General features: G+C 42.0%; 2 protein-coding genes across 14 annotated transcripts in view; one reads left to right on the plus strand and one right to left on the minus strand.

Moving 5' to 3' along the window:
- Positions 1–15,768, minus strand: part of MIER1 (MIER1 transcriptional regulator) — a 58,770-nt gene extending 43,002 nt beyond the window's left edge. The window contains exons 1-5 of one of the 11 annotated variants that reach the window (XM_070592234.1): positions 15,629–15,756; positions 14,511–14,611; positions 14,377–14,418; positions 11,680–11,714; positions 1,298–1,322 (exon numbers count right to left, since the gene is read on the minus strand). Coding sequence is in view for 8 of the 11 variants with exons in the window: in XM_070592226.1 (XP_070448327.1) it covers positions 1,298–1,322; positions 14,511–14,611; positions 15,629–15,692 (190 nt within the window). In the remaining 3 variants the exon portion in view is untranslated. Of the gene's footprint in view, positions 1–1,297; positions 1,323–3,639; positions 3,736–10,251; positions 10,445–11,679; positions 11,757–11,961; positions 13,626–14,376; positions 14,419–14,510; positions 14,612–15,200; positions 15,342–15,628 lie in introns of those variants that run through there. The other 10 variants (XM_070592232.1, XM_070592227.1, XM_070592233.1 and 7 more) reach the window with 10 other exon arrangements.
- A 68-nt stretch (positions 15,769–15,836) lies between these two features.
- DNAI4 (dynein axonemal intermediate chain 4) overlaps positions 15,837–19,626 on the plus strand; it is an 87,029-nt gene continuing 83,239 nt past the window's right edge. The window contains exon 1 of one of the 3 annotated variants that reach the window (XM_070592222.1): positions 15,837–16,025. In XM_070592222.1, coding sequence (XP_070448323.1) covers positions 15,979–16,025 — 47 coding nt within the window. In that variant the 5' untranslated portion in view covers positions 15,837–15,978. Of the gene's footprint in view, positions 16,980–19,626 lie in introns of all 3 variants that reach the window. The other 2 variants (XM_070592225.1, XM_070592224.1) reach the window with 2 other exon arrangements.

Below are 19,626 nucleotides of genomic sequence, written 5' to 3' on the forward strand. Positions count from 1 at the left end.
ATCAGATTAATTCCAACCTCAATCATCGAGAACATATTTATAAACCAGGAAGTAAAAAAATTAATCCTTGAGTTTCAGAAATATCACAAAGCCCAATGTACTTTATCGCCGAGTCAAACATCTTCAGCTAAAATAAACATGACAAAATCAACTATCAATTGAGCCCACTAGTCATTTAGAAGGGACTGGAGGAACCTAGTCCAACCACTGCTTGATGCATTGTACCACACAGAGTACCACGATTTGTCTTCATGAAAAGAACTCTGAACCATTAAAAAGAAGCTTATGTTAAGCATTTTTTACAAACTAACTTTCTAAAATCTAAAACACAGAAAGGTGATTGCTTCAATAATCTGGAAAATTCAGTAATACATCATATCTAAATATTCAATATATGCAAGACGTTTTCAAATCAAACATTGCATGCCTCAGAGGGCTCTCTTTCTCACTCTTCTTTAGCTATATTAGGCTGTTCCTTAATCAGCGTACTCCACCGCAGAAGGAAAAGTCCCTAGACACTGAGGCAGAAAGACTAGTAACAGACTCTTTTCTGGCCATTATTTAGCTCCAACCAACTGCTGCCACATGGGAATGCTGTACCCAGTGGTGCCAGAACCTCTGATTGATCATAAGAAGCCTAAATCCAGATTTTTATAAAATATTCTAATTTTTTTAAGGTCACTAGACTGGCCAAACAAAAAACATTTGTGGCCCAGATTCGGTCCAAAGATCACACGTTTACAATCGCTAATGAAAAAATGAATCTGTACCATATTTGAAAGAGAATACAAAAACCCAAAGCTATACAGAGGACAAAACTTGATTCTATTCAAATCTAAAAATAACTTCTATAACTTACAACATTAAGTACTCATTTGGTGAATGTTTTGCTTACTTTTCCCTCTCTCACTAAATGCATTAAGAATTTTTTCCTCAAATAAAATACTTTGAAATTCCTGTACAAACAAATATTTCTAAGCAGTTAGTGACTCTTCTTAAAAAAAATACACTTCATATATACTTCAAATCAAATAGCAATTAAAAACTATAAGAAATACATGTGGCAATTCATCAAACAAAAAGAGAAAATCCACCGACAGTTACGAGGTTGAACTCACAGCAGCCTCAGCTGCACTTTCATGGGCAGTCAGATATTTCACCCATTTCTTTTCCCCAGAGAAGAGAAGCATTCAGAGGAAAAGCAAGTCAGGTAACAGTCTAACTCCTCTCCTCTTACGCAGCTAACAGGACAAATCTGAGTCAAACAGAGATGATAAAGATTACAGAAAACACTTACCTGGACTGGAAGACTCAACAGACGGCTGAGGAGGGGAGAAAAGAAGAAAAGTTAGCATCTTTGTGCAGTAAGTATCCACAAACATTACTCAATGACTAATATGACACCAAAACTACAGTAAGTGTGAATGTCTGAATTGTCTAAGACAAACTAAAACTTCTGGTGTAATCCTTTCTCTGACACTATATTTATTTAAACAGAAAAAATTCAAAACACTCTAGAAACAGAGATTATCTACGGAAATGACAGATTTTAAAGACAAATATGGGTCTTATAACATATGTGGCTTAAGAGAGATGATTTTAGATCTTAGAATTTTCTAAATCCTCTTTCCTATCAAAACAGGGAAAATTACACAGAAGGTTTGCTATCAACCTGGTTTCTGGCTTGCGTATGAGAAGGGAGGTGGAAACAATTTAAGACATTATTTTAAATAAAAATTATATTGTAAGAAAGAAGGAAAATTAAAATGTTACTTAAGCACCAAACAGTACATTAGGTTAACTTTACTAACAACATATTTTTAAATTATCACAGAATTAGCAACCTTTAGAGCTAAAATCTAGAGTTTATCTGTTGGAAGATCATAAAGATTCCTACTTATAATGCCTCTTGTACTGTACCATTCTGCCTCTCATAAATTTAACCACAAGCATCTGGAAGATTTTAAAGATAAAACTGTTAGCAACTTATTTTAGTAATACACCACTTGACAATTTGTGGCTGTGCCTTATCTTATTCAGTTAATTCACAAATAGAAACGAGTCATCTACAAACATAAACTACTAAGACAAACTCAATAACAAAAACTCAAAAGATGCTTCAAACGACAAGCTTTATAACTAACACCTTGCCTATTCATTCAGAGTCATCTATTTCATGCCTCTTAGAAGTCAGAGGTTGGAAAGCCAAAAGTATTAACAAAAAGAAATAGGAATGTTGTAGTATTTTCCTTCTTTCTGCTCAGTAATGAGGCAGAGAGGCAAGAAAAATAAAACAGAAATGAGGAAGGTGCCCAATTTTTCAAAAGCTAGACATCTAAGACAAATTTTTATAGGGTATTAAAACTGCACATTGAAAAGTGTCCACATAATGCTACTGTAGTAGGTATGACACTTTAGATTCTACATGGTGACAGGTTCTTTTGAGGCACACTTTTGCAAAGGTCCTATGTTTTTCCTTTTAATTCTTGGAAGAAGATGGTTCTTGCCTATAGCATTGTCTTATTCTAATAAAAGACTGACAGTATTCAGTATTATGTATTTTCAAGCGACCACCATTATCTTTATTTAAAAGGTACTCTGCCACAACAGAGTCAAAACACTGCTACATTTTAATTCGCTTCCTCTAATGGGAAGCTGGAGAAAAGCGCGACAGAGTAATGTGACCACGAAGAGGGTTTCTAATTTGCTTAACATCTTCTGGGCACAGCTACATATTTCTGGCTCAAAATGGATTTAACTATCACATAAATTATTACACAGCCAGTCAATATTTTAAAATATTAATCTACTTTTCTTTCATGCAATTATACTTTATTTCCCAAGTTTAAACACAACTTCTGTGCAAGGTTACAGAAACATTAATGACTATCTTCACCTGGTCCCAGGTTCACTATCCAGAGCAGCCTTTTGATGCTATTTTTCCCTTTTAGTATAATTTTGAAACAGGTTTGCATGGCATAAACAAGAAAATCCAGCATTTCTTTCAAATTAGGAGCTTAAAAGAAATGGTTCTTCGAGCATTTAGTTCTTTTTGAACACTCCAATAATTATTCCATTTAACAGTTTTCTGATAAAAAAGGCTTTCTGATTAAAAATAAGTTATTCTAGGAGCCGGCCTAATGGTTAGGTTTGTGCACTCTGTTTCAGTGGCCCAGGGTTCATGGGTTTGGATCCCAGGCGCAGACCTACACACCGCTGATCAAACCATGTTGTGGTAGCATCCCACATACAAAATAGAGGAAGATTGCCACAGACGTTAGCTCAGGGTCAATCCTTCTCACACACACAAAAAAAGTTACTCTACTCAAGAATAAAAGCTACATTTTTACTTATGTTAGATTTTGGCAATAACAGAGATATTGAACTGTGAATGGCGTCTATATACTTTAATTTGTAAAAGGCCTCAAGCAGCACTAGATGCCAATAAATACTATACTGATTGATATTTTATTGGGAAATAGGTACCACTTTAAAGTTTTGAAAAAGGCCCCAAATATTTTCCATACACTAAGATACCAAATGTTTAGAAGACTGATAATATTTGTAGGCATAGCTGGCATAAAGTAGAACATCCAGTGTTCAAAGATAGCATTAATGATCACATTATGTCAGACATACTAGAACGTTCCAAGAACCATGACTTGACTGATGGTCCATCTCGATGAGGATGAAGACGGAGAAGTAGTGATGGTTTGCCCATAGATACATATTTAAGTGTCCTATGTGCAAAATAAAATTCCATTGCATCAGTCTGGGGAGGGTGGGAATGAGATCAGTTTCTTAAAAGTTAATTATATCCAGTTAAATCAAAGATGAACTTCTGGAAACCTGGTGTTTGAAAACAGTGTATATTGCAAATATTACTTTTCCTTAGCAAAATTATCTTTCAAAATAAAATATGACTTTAGTATCATAATACAGGAGATCTTAATGTGAAATGAGGGCATTTTTTATTTGGGTATTTCAGAGAATAGAACCAGCTTATATTTATATAGTACTTCATATTCTCAAATGTAAAAGTTACCTGACCATAACCATAAACCTGGCAATAATACCTGCCCCGCCTACCTCATTTTATAGATTAGCAAACCCAAGGAGATACTGTGACCTGATCAAGGTTCCATGGTGGGTGGTGAAGGTGGAACTTAAGTCTAGGACCTGATTCCTTCTGTACCTCCCAGGAAAACAACCATGTAAAAAAATGTTTCTCTTTACCTCTCTCCTCCTTCCCCCCTACTTTCTCTTTTTTTTTTTAAATGGTTTTCATCTGTTCAAAGCATATTTAAAATGTGACTGCAAGTTGTCATCTGTCATGTCAGACTATTACCTATGTCTTGTTAGGAACTGGTATCTCTAATAATACCCTCCAGGAAAACCGGCAACATCCACCATTAGTGATGACAGTAAACTGGAAAGGGGGAAGGGGGAAAAAACAAAACCAAAGCTAAAGAGGTAAGCCTTTGTAACAATATCTATTTTTAGAAAAAGCTCAAACTATAAAATGTAAGCAGTAAAGAAGATTTCACATTGGGGATTACAATGTATTTAAAATGCACTCATATATTATTGGTACAAACATGAGTTGGTTCAACCACTCTGGAGATCACTTTGCCAATATGTACTTACCCTACTGCTATGCCCAAAAAAGCACACCAAGATATCTGTATAACATTCATTACTACAAAGTTGTTCACAGCAAAAAGATGGGAAAAAATTCAAAGTCCATCATCTAACTAGTTAGAAATGAAATACAGTTCTTCCAAGCAATGGAACACTATTAATCAATCCATTAAAAAGGATGAGACAGATCTGTTCGTATTAAGAAAAAAATGCCAAAAAATTATATACATATATATAGAGTAAAAAGAAAAGTGGAGAGGAAGGAGTAAATTTGGGCTGGAATATAAATAAAATTTTTTTTCCCGCAAAAGGATACACAAGAACCTGTTCACAATAGTTACCTTTAGGGAATGGGTTGGGGAGAAAAGCCTTTTTTTTATTTTATACCTTTCTGTACTGTTGGAATTTTCTAACCACTTACAAGTGTTACTCTGTTTTTTAAAAAGAAAGTGAGTGGAGATTATTTTGTGGAATTATGAGTCATTTTCATTTGCTTCCTTTACTTTTAGATTTTTTAAGAAAACCTAGGACTTGTCACATTTTTTAAAACAAGTCTATAATTTTGGAAAGTAACCTAGTTCTCTTCTGAGTACATAAATAATTGTTTTATCTGAGATGGAAAACATAACACTAGACAGACACACACAGAGCATGGGTAGACCAAATCAAATCTAAAAATGAACTGTAGTAACTTTTACAGCAGCTTTTACACCTTCACCCATACACAGAATTCTGCTGATCAAGTTGCTAAGAGCGGTAACAAATATTCAATGCAGTAGATTTTTTCAAATGTTTCTCTTTTGTGTTTTTCTAGAACATGGTGAGAAATATCCTATACACCAGAAAACTATAAACTGGGAGAGAGTAAAAGATCAACTAACTACAGCATTACCATAAATAAATAAATAAACAGATAAGTAAGTAAAAACACAAAGCAATCATTAGATTTTCTTTTCCAATGAACATAACTATTAGAACCAATTTTTCCCCTCAAACCAATTCCACCACCTTTTCTTTAAGTGTTATCACCTAATTAGTAATGCAGACACTAAATTAGAGATTCTCACAACGATGGGGATGGGGATAGAGCCAGGAAGGAGGCAGGGTCCCTACTGCAGGGTGGAGAAGGCAGAGGGACTGTGCCAAGGGTTCCCTAGCCCTCTTCCTCCACATGAAATTAAATCACCTAACTTTGCTGTTACCCTGAGGAATTCTGGGGCATAAAAAAGGTTGCGAAAGTCTTGGAGTTAAAATTAGCAAATTTACTACAGTAGTAGCAATCCAGAGGGTGAGTAGCTAGTACTAAGCACTGGGAACTCAGAAGCCTAGGTTCCAGCCTTAACCGTGCCACACACTAACTGCGCAACACAAGACAAACTGCATAAACTCTGCTCAGTTTCATTTTCTCCAAGATAAAAAGATTTAGATTTCTTCAAGTTTAGTTCACTTTCCTTTGAGATCTAAGTTCTTTACTTTTATTATGAATTGCTCAAAAGACGTAACACTACTAAGCTAAATGGATAGGATATGTTTAACAGACTCTCCTAAATTTATTTTTTTTAATTTAGGACTATTGAGAAAGGATGATCTCAAATTGCAAAAAGCTTTTTGAGAGCACTACTTTACGAATTTCATATCTACATAAGCATAATTATAACAGTCATTTTTCTAAACCACAGAATAAGTCAAACAGAATGGGTCCCAAGCAATTACTGGTACTTGACAGTTTAATCACTGCAATGAATTTTGAAACCATTTGCAAATCTTTTGAAATATACAGGGACTCAATCTGAACTTCAAGCAAGAAATTTCTATATAGCGCATTACTTTTCATAAAGACATCCTGAAGTTTCAATGGCAGTGTTTTATTTCAGAATTACTTGGGAAACTGATTATGTAGTCTCACTTACAAGAATTCTCTAAAACTAATTCACTTTTGTATTTCCCCCACTGACCTTTCTGACCTTTTCTAGCACTCTATTATTCCCTTTGAATTAAGCTTTTTAGGACTTTCATGCATGGTGTTCTTGATTACTTTAGGTAAATCCTTAATAGTTCTGAAGTATACATACTAAAAAAAATTCCTTGCCAGTAAAGGGCATTATTTAAGGCCTAAATTCACTGCAGTGAAACCAGTTTTGTTTAGAGCAGACATCAACACTATCAAGAATAACAGTCCGGATGATCCTATTTCCTTAAAATACAAATTCCAAATACACTCAAAAAATGCTAGCAAGCAAGGAGTCTGTTTTTAAGAGGAACGGATAGAAATGATAGTGAATAAACAGATTATGTATCATTTCTGGAAATATTAAAATACTTAAAACTAATACAGAAAAGCAAGTCCATTAAATTTTCTTCTCTTTATATGGCAGCAATATGGCCGAGGTGAAAAGAAAGATCTTGCATTATGCTGTGGCTTTTTTTCCCTGAGAAGAAAGTCCCTTATGAGTTTACAAACTCCAAAATAAAAGACAAATTGTTGGTTCCCAAAGGTCCCTACACCACATTCCTTACAAAACCCACAGGATCAACTATGTCTTCCTCTCTCTCTCACTGCATTCGTAAAACTGTGACTATCCTGTCATCTCCTTCCTTTAGTGTGACTAGGAGAGTCTCCTTTTAGAAGGTTGATAAATAATTTTAAGGGATAATAAGCAATGAGAAATATCACCCAAAAGTATTAAGAAGGGGAGCATATGTCATTTAAGCACATTAAATACGTTTTTAATGTTACCTCAATTTGAAAAATCATTAAATACGTTGTTCCTATTATGGATTGACTAAGATGAACAGATCAAGCATGAAAAATTAGTATATTCTATTCACATCTAAAGCAATTTGTATTCAAGAATTACGTATTTTTCTGGAAAAACAAGGTGAGGGTCATTCTCCCATACAAGAAACAACAAAACCTCCCAGAAGTATAATACCTAGATTTTTCTCTGGAGACATGCTTCTTCAATAACCTGTTTTCCCCTCAGATTTATCGAGTAAATGCATATTGCTGCTTTCCACAGACTGTCATTCCACCAGTTAACTTCAATCCTCAGGTCCACTTAAGCAGAAGTGCGGTAGCACAGCATGTGAATTATTTTACCACATGCTTTATATTGGCATCACAAAGAAAGAATTTCCCGAGAGCTTACCCCAAAGCACTCCATAAACCAAGCATTTCTCCTTCATCTATTCTTTTAAGTGATTAGTCTCTAAACCCATCCCAATTACTAAAATATTGAGATCAGAAAATTATAAATTAATTTTACTTTTCACCTCTTCACCTGTTTTAGATTTTTCTGTAGGACACAAATGAAGAGGGTTCCTCCACTCTTCCTCGAAACTCACTAGAAATAAAACCATCTACAAAGAACTGAATATAAAAAGACGAATTTTTTTAAAGATACCAGGTCACTAAATAAATGCACTGAGAACAAAATCAGGTTTTTTGCCTTCTTGGAATTGAACCATCCATGTGTTCCTACAGAACATGAGTTCCATCCTCCAAGTGATGCAACTTTCAAGAAAACTAAAACATGCACTTGAAAATATTAGGAAATGGATTAGTGACTCAAAATATCGCTTTTCCTCTCTGACATTAATGCAACCATCTTTAATTTCTAAAACAAGAAACGAAATATTAATATACTACATTTACATATTAAGTTTCTACTGTGCCGGGCAGTTAAAATTTCTGGGTGAGGTTTTTAAAACTTAAATTTCACTGTATTTTTATACACTAAGGTATTTTCCTTTAATAATATCTGGCCTTAAAATATGACTACAGAACTTAAAGCTCAAACCATCGCAGCAGCACCACGAGGGAAGCAGCCACATCAACCATTACAGCACACTGCTGCTCATCTAAAGCGCTCTCACTGAGAGCAGCACCCACTGAAGGCTGGCCGACAACACACATCGAAGTCCAGCTACGTCCACCCCCTTTCCCCCTCACATAGGAAGGAAAGAAGCACTTAAGACCCTCACCAGGACTAAAACTCTTTCAGCCCAGTGGACTAAACCCAGTCACATTTAAGTGAAATGCAAACTACTATGTCTTCTCCAACTCACGTGCCTTGAAACATAATTCTTTAACCTCAAAGAGCAAAGGAAATGGAAACAAATCTAAGATGTAAATTTAGTTTTAAATCAGAAATATTAAATGTGTTAGAAAGAATATTGGCAGCAAACAGCCCTGCTACAGTAAAACCTTTCTACTTCTTTAACAGCAAATACGCTAGCACATAAATATAAAGCCAGTTTCCACAAGGGAAGCAGAAGGCGCCCCCTAAAAGCCACTCCAGAAAAGTTAACCTTTTTGTCCTTCCAATCAACAGGTACATGAAAAGTGCTCCAAATTAATATTTTTCTATAATTTAACCATGTTTCTGTATTCCAAGGTTTAAAAAGGAGATTTATGGTATTGATGAAAGTACTCACCACTGACCTCATTTAGCAAATCATGAAGACGAAAACTGGGGGCTGGATGGCAAATAAAATTACCTACTTCCTGAATCTGTTTTTGGGGTGCCTCCGAGACCAGAAAAATTGTAATTCACACAAGAGAAACGGCTTATCAATCATTTAGAGTGCCTCTACTCAAAAGAGACATACAAGTCCAAATATATCACCTCTTGAACTCCAGGATGTAAAGACTAATGAAACCCTTCCAAGGATAAGGGGGAAAAAAAGCTAAAAAAATTTTCAGACATTTAAAGGTTTAAATCAGAAGCAAAAACTTAAACCTCTAGTGGCACATACTAAGTTCGAATTAATAACAGTCGCTGTTTGCCCGCCGACTTGAGGCCCAAACACGTAAAAAACCACCGGAAAAACGAGGCTTTGGGTACTCACTTACTAGAAAACGAGCAAAAAGAAAAAGAAATTGTTCAGCAAGGTAGGGAGAAATTAGAGGAGAAAGAAGACAAGAATCAAGCCTTGATTTGGAAGAGGAAAAAAAAAAACCAAAAACCCTGGAAACTAAGGCGGGGGGGCGGGTAGAAAGCAACTCTTGTGAAATGTAGGAAAGAGAGGTTCTAGCTGGGGTGGGGGTGGGGGGGTAGAACTGTTGGAGAAATTGGGAGAACCCCCCCAAACTAGAGGGTGGGCCGCGAAAGGCCAGGGGGCTTCTCCTCGCGCACCCCATCCCCATCGGGAACAGCAGCGTTAGCCCGAGGCCGCCCGGCCTGCGCGCTCCCCCGACACGGCCTGGATGTCAGCGGCGGGGGGACGCGGAAGGGCGCAGGAGCATCTCGGCGCGAGGGAAGAAACTTCGCTCAAGAGGAAGCAGCAGCTCCGCTCCCGGCCCCGCACCGCCCGGCGAAGTTGCGCCACAGGCGCCCCTGCCCGGCGGGCGCCCCCCGCCCTCCCCGCCGCACCCCTGCGCGGCGCCCGACCCCCGAACTGCCCCCGAAGTCCAGCTGCGCCGCCGCTCCCCGACCCCCGCGCAGCCCAACTAAGTTCCCGGGACGCTCCCGCCGAGCGCGGCCTGTTCCGGACAACAGGTGGGCAGCGGCGCCGCAGGGCCGGGCCTCTCCCAGCCAGGCCCACCCCGCGCCCCCCGGCGGCCTGGGCGCCGGCGCCGGGACGGGGCGGGGGCGCTCGCTCCCTTACCTCCGCCATGTTTGCCGTACTGACGGGTCACATCTCCGCGGCGGCAGCCGCTGGGTCACGGCCAGAACCCGGATGTGAGACTCGGCAACGGGACTCCCGCCGCCGCCGTCTCCGCCGCTCCCGCCGCCGCTGCCTCGGCGGGGACGCGCAGGCGCCGCCCGAGCGCGCCCACCACGCCCCACTCCGCCCCCTCGCGGCGCCCGCGCCCGCCGGGCGGGAGGGCGGGGAGGGGCGCGCGCGGGCGCAGGGCGCGGCCCCGCGGCAGGCCCCCCCGGGAGCGCGGAGGGGCGGGGCCGAGGCGCGGCGGGAGCCGGGCATCCCCGCGCCGCGCCGAGCCGCCCGCCGGCCGGGCCGAGGGCTCGAGGACCAGCGGTCAGGGCGGGGGCCCGAGGAGCCGCGCGAGCGCTCCCGCCGCCGGGAGAAAGACACGTTCTCTTTTCCACGCAGGCCTTCTTGGAAGCGCAGCTGCTGGAAGACGGATGTTGCTGTGATGCAACAAGGGCAACTAGTGCTCTCTGAAAGCCGTTCTCTCTTGTCAAAGATTTCCGTCTCGGTGACTCCCGACAGGAGATGTAAAATCCCGCATCCCAAAATCTCAGGAGGTCCGAGCAGAGCTTAAGAAAAGGGGTTGTGTTAGGCGGTCTGCCATCCTCAGAGCTCATCTGCTTTTCCTCACACACCTTCCGAGATGCCAGTAGCAACACAATGGTGCAACGGTTGAATTTTGCACAACTAGCAAAAATTTTTAAATGTGAAATACTGAAAAGCTGCTCTTGCATGGGTATAATCGCCGACTTGACTGCATGGAGAGAGAACCTGCTTATTTGCAATGCCTGAAATGCCTGCAATTTGAAAGTTTATTTTGATGTATTGGCCTAGAACTACCAATTGGTCTCGATGCCAATGAGAGCCTTGATGATTGCCAGAGCCAATGAGGGCAAAATAACAAACACGCTTCCCCTCCATCCCTAAGGCGGATACCGGCTAATGCAAAGGTGATATTAAAACGTGCACTAACATATTTTACTGAACCAGGAGTCAAAAGTCTTATTTCAAAAGGACAGTTTTTCCCCAAATGTTCAAGGGTCCCTTCCTCTTGATGAAATTTCAAAAATGACTACCAAAATCAAACAGTTAAACATGAAACTTACTCATTCCATCAAAATAATGTGAAGCCAGCACTACAATATGTTGCATAAATGTGCACATACACACTTTTTCTTTAATATTTAACTTACAGTGCAATATGGGGAAGGCTGTTTTCTTAAGTTATTTGTATTCTCTTAAAATTTTAGACTCTATCAAGCAGTTTCCTATTTCCAAAGATTCAACATTAACTTGGAATTCTTACATCCAGTAATAACTTGCGCATGAATAATTTGTGCATTAACAGGTTTATGAAGTAGCTGCTAAGTGAAAGGACATTACCTGGTAATTTGACAGGAAAAGAGTCCACAGACAGTCTGTAAACCAATTAAACATAAACATCTGATGCACATTTTCTACTGAAAGAAAAGCAAGAGAAAGAAGAGAAAGGAAAACTTTAAGGTTCCCAAATCTACAAACAATTTTTACCATTAACTGTACTGTACAGTATTTTCATCTTATTTCTTAGACTACTTATATAAAAGTGTTTTTTCAGGATTTCTTGGGGGAATAAATATTTTAGCATAGGTATATAGCTCCCAAGAGTTACCCCTGTTGAATTACCTTAGTCCTTTGGACTTGAAATAAAACTGACTTTTTTTTTAAAGTCAGTTCATATTCAAATAGTTTTCACTTTGAGATGCTTGATGGAAACAGCTGAAGGCAAAAAACCATGGACGTGCACAGACCTGAAGTGGGTAAACATAAAAAGAACAGGGGGCCTAGAGGTAGAAACTCAGGCTTTATAGTACCATGGGGATGCAGGAGGATTTCCCATTGGAATATGAAAGCTAATACATGAAATTTAGCCGGTTACCAAAATGAAAATTAAAAAGTGTTCTCAACATGAAAGGTACAGGAGGAACTAGCTTGCTTGAGCCCATTTAATCTTTGATTCTTTAGTTAAACCTTCAACAAAAATCCTAGTTGTGATAAAAAGCTGGGTATCACGGTCCCTTTAGCTACTGAATGAATTCTGAAATAGGAGAATCGAGGTCTGAGACATCTTTGAATGGGTATCCATCTTACTGATAAATGACTTTTAAGTTTACTAATATTGTGTATCAATTTTACTAATTTTAGGTGGCATTATCATTTAGGGGAAAAAACTTCTTGTGCATTCTTCTCCTCCCCTTTTTCATAAATGTGGGTTCAGTAGTTTTCTTTTAGGTTCAGATATTCTCAAGGTAAAGAGAAACAGCTCCAATATTCTAAGTCATCAGTAACACATTACTACTAAATTCAGTATAGTTCTACTCTCCTTTATTTCTAGTGACATATTTATCTTCAAAAATTTTAGGAGCCACCTCAAGGAAAGCAAAGTCTTTTTCAAAACGCTTGCTTACCTCTCCAGTACCAAATACGTAAAAATTAACTATTCCTTAGCCATAGAACCTTAGCGTTGGATGGGACCTCGGAGGTCTTTAGTCACTTTCTACCGTGTCTAGTAGGAATCCCTCACGATGTTTCCCCACTACCAGGCTTGTCTGCCTGTGCTCAAGCACCTCCAGTGACTCACGGACTCATCAAGAGGCTGCTGTTTTCTAAAAAAGCTCTAATGTCTGGAACGTTTTTCTTTTTATTAAACCAGAGTCTACTTCCTTGTTACTTCCATTCATTTCCCTGAGTTCTTCAGCACTTTCCATTAATTCAACAGATGTCTTCTTTGTATTCAAATATAAACAGTTAAAATTTATACTTGGGTTGACAAAAAATAAATCTTTAAAGCCTACTGATACTAGAAGAGCTGAAAACAGGACATGACAGAGTTAAAGGCGTGAGGAAATGTACCATCACTTATGAGCTGTTTAAAATTATCACAGTTTATAGTCCTGAGTACTGTGAAACCCAAAATGGTGGTTCTGTTAGGATTGTGTAGCGAAACATTTAAAGTTAAACTAAAAAGTGTGGTTTAATTCCAATTTTATGTGAAACTTGCGGCTAATGTCCCAAAGCAAAACAAATCACTATACAAAGCCTGAATAAATGCCTCTTTAGCTCCCATTCCCCACCTAAATGCTTCCTTATTTTCAGGCAAACTCACATTAACTTTTACCACATTAAGCTACTCAAAATTGCTATTATATTGGGAAATAATTTTTAAGCAATTTACCGAATGCTCCGTTAAAAAGTTACTAAACAATTTTACAGAGGGTATAATACACACATACACACACACACACACACCCCTCAGAGTTATTTTGCTATTAACAAAACATTTTAAGGTCACAATTTTACTTCAACCAGTATCTTAAACCGACCAATAAACAAACTTCTTTGGAAATTTACATATACCTAAGAAATAAAACCTTTTATTCAGTACCAACCTGATTCAAATGTAAGTAATATATACCTATGCTATATAAACACATCTGTTATGCAACTCAAAAAGTTACCTCTCAAAGTCTACCAAGAAAATACCTGTAACAATTTCGACTCTGGGGCTGTTTGAATGAAACAGACTAATACAGCACATTCAAAACCCTAAAACCAAATTCTCTATCTAACAATTTTCAGAGTCCCTGAGTCCCTTTTGAGATTATTTTGTAAACTATTTCCCCAAAGTTTTATTTAAAAGTGACAACCTACACATGACATGCAGGTAAACATTTACAGATAACTAGTAATTTGGTTGAAAAACACCTAAATACCAAAAAGCTTCCCCTATTTTTAAAAACGACCTTTTAGCCAAGTAGAGAGTTTACCTTTAACAGGCAGATTGCAGGTTAAAGCAGTAACGCGTTACCTTTGGAAGCTCCACAGCTATGTGACAATCAGCATCGTCATTTTTGTTAGTTTGATTTTTATTAACGCCACCCTAAAACACTTATATAGCCTTTTGGTTGTTCAAAGAACAGTTTTGGTTTCTCTTTTAATAATTTTTACATAAAGAGTTTTACCCAGTGGCCCCATTTTATCAGATTATCACAAACCGATATTCTTAGGGTTCTTATATTGTTGACATTATTTTTATCTCACCCAAACTCTGGCAATTATCGGCCCATCAGCAGTTCTCAAACACTGGAACATATAAGAAGAGTAATACAGTATTTATATTGCTTGAGGGAGTTCGGATTTTCCCTCCCTTCATCTCCAAGTGTGCCCCTGCCTACCAGCATCACATCCGTCTTGTCTGCATTGAACCTCAACCAGTTGGTTCTTAACCACGTCCGAAACTCAGCCAGGCACTGGGAGAATCGAGCCACCACACCATCTGGATCAAAGGAAAGAGAGCCTCAGTAGTAAGGAGACCGGAGACCGTGACACCACAGCTCACCAGTCACCCTGTCGCTAATTTTTAAAAAGATGGCCAGGAATTAGGACAAGGATCCCATGACGATTTTAGAAAAACATTAATGAGCCTGGAGTAATGCAATCTGCAACCGACGGTAAAGGAATAAAAGCGACCCAGTAAGTAGGTTGCCTCCTTCCACCCATGACTGAAGAAAGAAGGTTCGGTCAACTCTGGGTCATCTCGGCTAAGCGACCTCAGTGGACGGGCCAGTCTCGCATCTGCATAAGCTTTTCTGCAAAATCAGGAGTTTTAGCAGTGGAGGAAGCTTTAGGGATCACTGGGGCCCAGAGAGGGGTAGTGACTCGCCCAAGGTCACACGGCAAGCGAGGACCAGAGATGGGCTCCAGGCCAGAGACCTTTCCACTAAAGGCTGGAAGAACAAGGCCATTCAAAGGCGGGGGAGGCATCTGTCCACAGGGATCCTCCAGGGCTGGGAGGCCCTCTTCGAATCGCCCTTCCCTCCCTCGCTCCCTCCGCAAAGGGCCGCTTTGCCCGGGACCCTGCTCACCACAGGGCTGCAGTGCGAGCAGGAGCCTCCCGGGGCTGGGACAGAACCCGAGACACCGGGGAAGAGGCGGAGCCACAGGGGGCTGGTCAGCTTAGCCCCACCCGCCGGGGTCCCGGCCGACAGGAGCCAGGGCGGAAGCCAACGGGGCGAGGCGAGCTCCCTCCGCAGCGGGCGCCGCCGCAGAGCCAGGACCGGGCGGGAGGGCGGCGGCGGAGGGAGCTGCGCATGCGCCGCGGGCAGCCGGCGCCTCCGGGGCGGGGGACGAGCAGGGCGCGTTCTCTCCGCCCCTCCCCGGAAATCGAGGGTCTTCCGGGCGGCGCTCCGCGGTGGGGGAGGGGACGGGAGAAAGGGGGCCGCCGACAGCTCGGGAGCCCCCGGGCGCACGCCGGGCGGGGAGGGCAGGGATGGGGTGTGGAGGCTGCACTTACAGCCGCTGCCGCCGCCGCCGCCGCCTCCGCTGCTGCCGCCGCTGCCTGGAGAAGCCCCATCCATCCGCCTGCAGCCGGGAGACTCGGAGCCTGGGAGGGGCCTGGGCCCGGCCGCCGCCTCCTCCTCCTCCTCCTCGGCGTCGTCCGCAGCTTCCTCCCGCTCCACCAACCCTCGGCCCTCCCCTCCGCCTGCGCCCTCCTCCGCGGCCGCCCGCCGCCAGCCAACCGCGCGGCCGCTTGTTGGGCCGCGGCGCCGTCGCCATGGCGCCCGGCAAGCATCCTCGCGCCCCGGCCCGCGCCGCCAACGCCGCGTCTGGGGCTGCGGGCTCCGGAGGCCGTCCGACGCCACCATGCCGGTCTCCCCGGTCAGCAGCCGCAGTCGGCCGACCCTCGGGCAGTAAGTGCCGGCGCTCACACCTGCGTCCATCCCCCGGTCCCGGCGGAGCCCTCTCCGCGCCCTTGTCCTCCCGCATCCGGCTTGAGGCAGCAGCCCTCGAAGCTCCCAGGCGGCAGTGCCTCCCTCCTCGGCCCGTACGGCCGTCTTCAGACCCCGCTGCTGTGCCTGCCCTCGGAGAGAAGACCTAGTTCGTTTAGCACCGCCCTTCCTCCTGCCTCTCCTGGCTGTTTTCGGGCTGCAGTCTCAAGCTTGTTGCTTCCATTGCTGTGCCCAGATGCTCAGTCCTCTCCGTGAGCCGCCAGGCTGAACATCGCTGTGCTCTCTAGTCGAGGTTTTTTCGTCCCCCTCCTGCCTTAAACTCACTCCTGCTTACGATTCTGCTTTGCTGTTCGTGCAGCGGTGGAACGAGAGGCCGGAGGAGCGCACACAGCTCTGCGGACTGGTCTCGCTTCTAACTTCAAATGGGCCCCGAGTGCTGCCCAGCAGTTCCGTTCAAGCCCCCTCATTCGTCCACTCTCGCACGCTTCCGGACCACTTTGGTTCTCTTCTCAAACCGTCAGCATCTCTCCTTTCCAATCTCCTCCAGCTCAGCTAATCTTTCTTTGGCAGAACTCGTTGCACGTTCTTGGGAGAGAACCTTCCACTTTCTCTTGAATGTGGCACTCAGGTTTGTTGTCCATCCTGCCCGCTGCAGCGAAGTAGCCTTTGTGAATGAAGGTCAGCATAGCTGTCCCGCTAAATGCAATGGCCGTTGCTCAGTTTCGTTCTTAAGTCCCCCATCGGGAGCTTCGATCTAGTTTATCACTTCTGGAGTTTGAATCACTTCATTTGGTTTCTGGGACACGACTCTTCCCTGGTTCTCCCCGTGGCTTGTGGCTACTCCTTTTCAAAATAGTGCTTGCTGGTTGATACCTCTTCATCTCTCCCGTATCGAACTGTTGAGATGTTGCTGAGGTCAGTCTTTAAATCTTTTCTCTTTTTTCGTAAACCTGTGGCCTTCTGCCTTTAAAAATCACCTATATACTGATGATTCACGAGTTTGTATCTCTAGCCAGCACGTCTCCCAAGAAAACAAACTTAAAAAAAACCCCAAACATCTGCACTTAGAAGTCAATAGGCATCTCAAAATTCATATCCCAAACTGGACTGATTTCCCACTCTAATCTACTCTGCAGTCCTTTGCATTTCGGTAAGTGGCAGTTTCCACCCTTCCACTTAATCAGTAAAAGAGCCTGGAGTCACCCTTGACTTCTCTAATACCCTACTGCATCAGCAGATTCTACCATTTCTGCCTGCAAAATAAATCCAGACTACCGCTCCGGTGTGAGTCACTGTCACATTGCGGTAACCACCGAAATGGCCTTCCTGCCAGCACCTTCAGCATAGTCGTCACTGTGTCTCTTCTCAAAACCCTCCTGCGATTTTTTCCATTTCACTCAGTAAAAGCTCACATCCTTACAGGGCCCGGCAGGATCTCACCTTGGACTCTTCCCCTTGCCTAATCATACTCAGTATTGTTCCACAACAATGTCAGGCACGTTATTTTCCCACTTCAAGGCCTGTGCCTTTGCTGTCCTTTGGATTATCGTACCCCCAGCTAATCTCATGACTCACTTCAGATGTCACCTTGTCAAAGAGTCCTTCTCTAACCCGCCCTACGTAAAATAATAATACTTCTTCCTTGGAGCGCTTCAAAGTCCTCACCCTTGCTTTATTTTTCGCCATAAAATTTATCCCTACTTGTTATGTTCTACACGTGTGTTAATCTGTCTTCACCCAATTCTGTGGTAGTTCATGGGCGCGGAGATGTCTGTTTGGTTCCCTGCTGTTGCCTAGAATGAAGGTGCTCAATAAATATTTGCTGACTGAAGGAATGAATGAGTATGTACATCAGTAACATCGGTTGCTGCTCATCTTGTCTGGTTTTTGTTTTTACTTGTAGGTGTGGAAATCTCAAGGTAAAATTAAGTTGAATTCATGTAAATTTTAAAAACTCATCTGACTCTCAAGTTTAGGATTGGCTCCTTTGAATAATTTCAGAAGGCTCTGGGCATAGGGACTGGCCCTAGTTGTCTGGTTCCTGTCCCTGGGGTGATTAGGGCAGGCAGATAGTGGCGCTGAGAGTGAGATTTCTATGAGAGCCAATAAAGGAGGTGATTGAGGGTATGGGTCTGGATTGGTTGGTTTGCATTTGAAAGATTTGCCTCTGGACAATGTATGGGATCACTTAGCCCTGGGAGGGGCAGTCCCTCCAGGATCAGCAACTCTAAATGTCAGCATCAAAATACGGAAAATAAAAAGACATGCTTAATACCTGCTATATCTTGCATTTGTTTTGTTTATACATTTGCCACCCAAGGTTAAACTTCGATTACGACTCATCTGGACCGCTTTCATAGCATCTTAATGAAGGGTCTTCTTGTTTCTAGTGTGTTCTGTGTTCCACTAAATTTTCCTGAAGCATAGTTTTGATCACTTTACTATTCTGCTCAGAAACCTTGCTTGTGTATAAATTCCAAAGACTTAGCCTGGCTGTTTTATTTTTTCAAAGCTGAAGCTTTGTTTTCCTTCATGCATCTAATTCAATCATTTAGGATTCCCTGTATTTCCTACCTGCTTTTCTCCCTTCATTGCTCACAGTAATCTCTGCTCAGCGTGTGTTTCCTGTTCTGTCCTCCCTCACCTCCACCTGCACCAGATACAAACACACGTATACGTACACACCCCATACGCTCATTTTGCATTCGACCTACAATCAAGGCCTAACTTAGTCACCTTCATGATTTCTCTGCTCACTCCTCTCACCCAAAGTAACCTCTACCACAACTCATTTCATCTTATGTGTACCTCTTTTGAGGTAAATATAATTTTGTGCTTGCATTATAATCATATGCATGTTTTAGTTGTTTTTGTTAGACTGTAAGCTCCCTAGGGCCCATGTCTGGTTCATATTGTATCCCTTCCAGCATGTAGTACAGAGCCTTATGTACAGTAAGTGTTTTGTAAATAACTGTTCAATGAATGGAAGAAATTGATTTGGTTTAGATTGGAATTACCTTCATCCCATGTAAATAAGAAGGAGGTAATAGTGAAACTTTTTCTTAAGCCACTCCCTACTGTTCATCTTGATATTTCATAGTGAGATTTATGTATGTGTAGCATGCTTTTAATGTCATTTGCTGGTTTTTTCATAGAAACGATCATCAGGTGTTCATTCCACGGATACCAATTAAATGCCTTATATTTTCTAGTTACCACCCTAGATACTGAAGATACAGGAGGGAACCAAACAACTTAGGTCCCTGCTTCAGGAAACTCAAGAATGTACAGCTACGTGACCTCTTGTATCATGACTGTTTTTTGGGCAAAACTTTCAAAGTGGTTATCTCCTCTTGAAAGTCAACCTCTTTATTGCCTGCTAATTTGTTGCTGTTGAAAACATCTGTTTTCTAACATAGCTAGATAGGTACCATAAATTTCTAACATAATTGTTTACAGGTACTTCTTTTAATTTCTTTAAGAAAGTAGTCTGTGCTTTCCATCTCTAGTTTCCCACTCTATCAGGCAGAGTGCTAAGAGCCAGGACTATAATGTTGGATGT

This window comes from Equus przewalskii, chromosome 24, assembly GCF_037783145.1.
Source record: "Equus przewalskii isolate Varuska chromosome 24, EquPr2, whole genome shotgun sequence".
NCBI lineage: Eukaryota > Metazoa > Chordata > Mammalia > Perissodactyla > Equidae > Equus > Equus przewalskii.